At 46.9% G+C, this 4,616-nt stretch overlaps 1 protein-coding gene across 1 annotated transcript in view; it reads right to left on the bottom strand.

Moving 5' to 3' along the window:
* Positions 1-4,616, bottom strand: part of TDP1 (tyrosyl-DNA phosphodiesterase 1) — a 53,347-nt gene that overhangs the window by 47,156 nt on the left and 1,575 nt on the right. Inside the window, exon 2 of the mRNA XM_005871186.2 lies at positions 2,820-3,394. Coding sequence (XP_005871248.1) covers positions 2,820-3,384 — 565 coding nt within the window. The 5' untranslated portion in view covers positions 3,385-3,394. The remainder of the gene's footprint in view (positions 1-2,819; positions 3,395-4,616) is intronic.

The raw sequence follows: 4,616 nt of genomic DNA, 5'->3' as shown, positions 1-4,616 counted from the left end.
TTGCTGATTTTTGCCCTTTTCGCCACGCTTTCACCACTTTCATCTACAGGAGTTTTCGATAAAAACCTGTCCAATGAGATCTGTTTCATCCTCCCTTTCAGAATATTTCTGAAATGAGTTAGGCAAGTGTCATTAAATACTCCATCTGGGTGTTTCTTTTGAATAAAGTCTGAAAGTTTTTCCCACATTCCCAACATTTCCTTTATCTCACTTATAGAGATAACCTCCTCCTTCTCCTCCTCTTCCTCTTCCTCCGTGTCATCTATTTCCTGCAAAACCTCCGTGTGCTGCTGCGTCTGTAGCTCCTTTAGCTCCTGTGTTGTCAGTTCCTTAGAGTGCTCCTCGATGAGCTCGTTGATGTCACCTTCCTTTATATCCGCGCTCGCTGCCTCACCATGTCTGACAACGGAGTGAACGCCGGTCCTCTTTTTAAAATTTTCGAACCAGCCCCGACTGGCTTTAAACGGCTCGCCCGATGCCTCGTCCACTGAAGTGCCTGGGGTCTGCTGCAGCAAATCAGCGTAAATAGCTCGTGCCTTCTCGCAGATTATAGCCTTCGTCACGGGATCTCCAGCGAGCTGCTTCTCCGTTAACCGCACCATTAGCAGCTTCTCCATATTTTCATGGATAGGTGTCCACTGTTTAGAAATTATTTTAACGCCCTTGGCTGGAGTTGTAGCCTGTATCGATTCCTTCTGCTTCAGTATGGTGCAGATCGTAGAAGTGCTACGCTCGTACTGCTTCGCCAAGTCGATTACACACACACCTTGGTCATGTTTTTCGATAATTTCTTTCTTTAATTCAATGTACATCATCCGCTTCTGCTTCTCAGCACTGTCCTTCGCACTTACTTTCTTCAGATCCATGGTTGAAAAAACGAAGTTTTGCTAAATAACTGCAAGCACAAATGTGAGCACAACACTGATGCTTCAACTAAGAGCTAACCGCTTAAAGTGAACGAGTGAGACACGTGATGATGGGCTGATGTTGTGGCGTTCACTGTGAGGGTCGCTGCGCCAACTAGCGGTGGGGTATCTGAAGCTGGCTCGTAATCTGAATTTTAGCTCGCAACTCAAAGCAAAAAATCAGCCGAGAGACGGATTTATGCCTATGCCTATGTTACCGAGGATGAAAAACTCGTTAGTCGGGACACTCGTAAGTCAAGGCCCCACTGTACTTATTATGTATTCTTTAATAAAATACAATGCAAAATTAAAAGCTACAACGTCGATACTGTATGAGCGGTCAGTTTTAGAAGCTGCCAATAAGGACAATGATGATGCATGCTGTCCTTCTTTCCAGATCTCTGAACTTTTACCACCCTCATGTACTACTCCTTCAAGTCCCTCTCAAGAAACCTCCCCAACCCAGGACTAACTCGCTTCCTGTGAAGGCGAGGACAGAGGCGCCCATAGCTCTGAGCTGTGTACACCCTCCACCTGGAGTGAGCAGCAGATCCCACAGGTGAAGGACTCAGTCCCACAGGACTGCCCCCACCACAGATGCCAATCACAAGTCCAGACCTTCTGTACTTCTGACTATAACTTGGAGGTTCCCATGATCCCCTCCTCCGGTTCGATCATTTGCTGAGAAGTCTCCCAGAACTTTGCTTACTAGATTTCTGGTTTATTATAAAAGGATACAACTTGGGAACAGCCTGGTGGAAGAGATACATAGGCTGGAGTGATGAAATCACTGGCCATTAGTGATTAACTCAACCTCCAGTCCCGCTCCTCTCCCTGGAGGTGAAGGATGAGGCTGAAAGTCCCAACTCTGATCACATGGTTGGTTCACTGGGCAACCAGCCCCCATTCTTAGGGGCTTTCCAAAAGTCACCTCATTAACATAATAAACCCAGGTGTGGCTGAAAGGGGCTTGTTATGAATAACAAAACACACTTCTTCGCCCTTTAATTACTTTGGAGTTACTTTAGGACAAAAACCAAATATAGCCAGGGATGAAGACCAAATACATGTATAGAACAATATGACACATGCACCTCAGGGAATAATCAAAGCAACCAAAGGCCATCTTTTGGTTCAGAACGGAAACACCTATTTGCATGCTGGCATTCTCTTTTTGCTTCTTTACCGGAAACCAAAACCAGGGTTCCAAGTAGCAGTTCTCAAACTTGACTGGGCATTCGTATTCCCTACGGGGTTAGTTACAACAGGCTGCAGAGCCTTGCTCCCAGGGAATCCGGGTGGGGCCGGGAACATGCATTTATAACAGGTTTTAGGGGATGCTGATACTGCTGATCCAGGGACCAACGAGAACTGCTGGTGTCAAGTATTTGCTACTTCATTAATAAAGTGTTACTGATCAAGTTTGATCTCTAAGTTAACAGTTAAAAACAACTTTAAACATTGCACTAAATATTCCAAAGCATTCAAAGGACCTGAGAAACATCCTCTGATCTCCTAAGTCAGTGGTCGGCAAACTGCGGCTCACGAGCCACATGCGGCTCTTTCGCCCCTTGAGTGTGGCTCTTCCACAAAATACCGACTTCTGCGCATGGGCCACGAAGTGCGATTGAAACTTCGTGGCCCATGCGCAGAAGTCGGTATTTTGTGGAAGAGCCACACTCAAGGGGCCAAAGAGCCGCATGTGGCTCGCGAGCCGCAGTTTGCCGACCACTGTCCTAAGCGAACAGTTTGCTGTTGACTCCCTGCATTTGCTGTCAAATGCTCTTTTTCTTTTTCCTGGGAGTGATTAAGTCCATGATGATCTTGGAGACCATTCTAGCTACCCTCGTGGTTTCACCCGAGGGGCCCTCTCACGTGCAGTGACAGCTCCGGACACCAGCGCCCCATACTTACCCTTGATGTGGAGGGCTCCAGAGTTATACTTTGGCTTAATTCCTGAGACTCTAGTGAGGTAGAATTGGAAGGGGTTCCCTTTATCCAGCATGTCCCAAATGTCCTGGCCTTCCCCGGACGTTTCGTACTCATCTTCGTCCTCTGTGAGCGTGGGGCGGGCAGGAGGGCCATGACTTCCAGCCCTTGGGGCAGCACTTTGTGTGGGAGGGGAGACGTCTTTCTCCTCTTTGAGGGCCACTTTCTCAGGCGCCGTCAGCTGCGTCTCTGGTGGCAGGTCATCGTCACTGCTGGAGAGACACCAGCCCAGGTCTTCCTGGGAACCACTCTTCTGCTTCTTGGGAGGTGAAGCTTCTGAAACCCCATCTGTGCTGCTGAATTTCAGGGGTGACATCTTCCTCCTGTGGGCGGCTTTCCGAGCCTCCGAACAGGTGTACCTTGGCTCACAGGCTGCTTCCTGCCCAGCATGGAGGAGAGAGGTAGACGGCTTGTCCGGTTTGGGCTTCTCCTCCTCACTTTCATCACTACTGGATATCGTCCATCTCCCATAATCACCTTCCTGAGACATGATACTTCTTCTGGAAATGAAAGGTGGAAATATCGTTATTTCCCATTCCCTAGGCCACTGGCAAACTACCTCTACTGCCCTTGAACTCCCTGTCCTGTGAGTGCCTGGAACACATACAGCGCACTGACACCTACCAGATGCTGAGCCCCGTAACCAGCATCAGCTGCTCTGCAGGTGTTCCCAGGCACATTACCAGGACCAGCTATGGAATTTGGCAAAGAAAGTGACGGCAAAAATCCTAGTCACCCTCTCTCCTCTCCCTTAGTCTTTCAATCTAGACCTTGTTCTTAGATGGGGGTTGAGTTGAGCCAAAGCCCAAAACAAAACAAAAATGTTCATTGTTGACCCTGAAGCTTCCAACTGGTCGCTGGGATTAAGGCCAATTTAAGGAATTTCAGGAGTAATTCTGAGCATGCTTAAATTTTTTTACAGTCAAATTGGAACTTACACAGCTATTCCTCACTGAAGCATGGAGCCCAAAGGACTTTAGTGATTATTTCTTACTTCCCCAAAGATAAGCTACTAACCATAATCTTAAAGCCCTCAATGATTAGGCCGTCAAACCTCAGAAGGAAGGTAGGGGAGGGTGAGGGTAAGGGGTAGAGATCAACCAAAGGACTTGTATGCATGCATATAAGCCTAACCAATGGACACAGACATCAGGGGGGTGAGGGCATGAGTGGGGGCAGAGGGTAGGGGGCAATGGGGAGATAAGGAGACATATGTAATACCTTAATCAATAAAGAAAAAAAGAGACAGTGTCAAATGATCTATTCTGTCTATACATTTTCTAGAAGTACTTCCATGAGGACCCAGCTAACTTCATAATTATCTTACTGGCCTGGCCCTAAATCGAACTGCTAAAACCTGCAGAGAAAGAACTTGTACTGAAGCAAAAACACTTTTACTTTGTGAACCACACTGGGTAATTTCTACTTTCTTTATCTGACAAGAGGAAAACTGATGCGAAGGAGGATGAAAATCTAAAGACATTCTCCCACCAACTGCCAACTTGAAATGTTAGAGCTTTTATATTAAGGATTTAAACAATTTGTGGATGCAAATGAGTACTCCTCTTAAAGCTGCTAGCTCAGGGGTGGGCAGGGCAAACTTTTTGACTCGAGGGCCACAATGGGTTCTTAAACTGGACCGGAGGGCCGGAACAAAAGCATGGATGGAGTGTTTGTGTGAACTAATATAAATTCAAAGTAAACATCATTAAAAAAAAGGGT

Source organism: Myotis brandtii, unplaced genomic scaffold (genome assembly GCF_000412655.1).
Source record: "Myotis brandtii unplaced genomic scaffold, ASM41265v1 scaffold332, whole genome shotgun sequence".
Lineage (NCBI taxonomy): Eukaryota > Metazoa > Chordata > Mammalia > Chiroptera > Vespertilionidae > Myotis > Myotis brandtii.
This window is presented reverse-complemented; position numbering and strand designations above follow the sequence as displayed.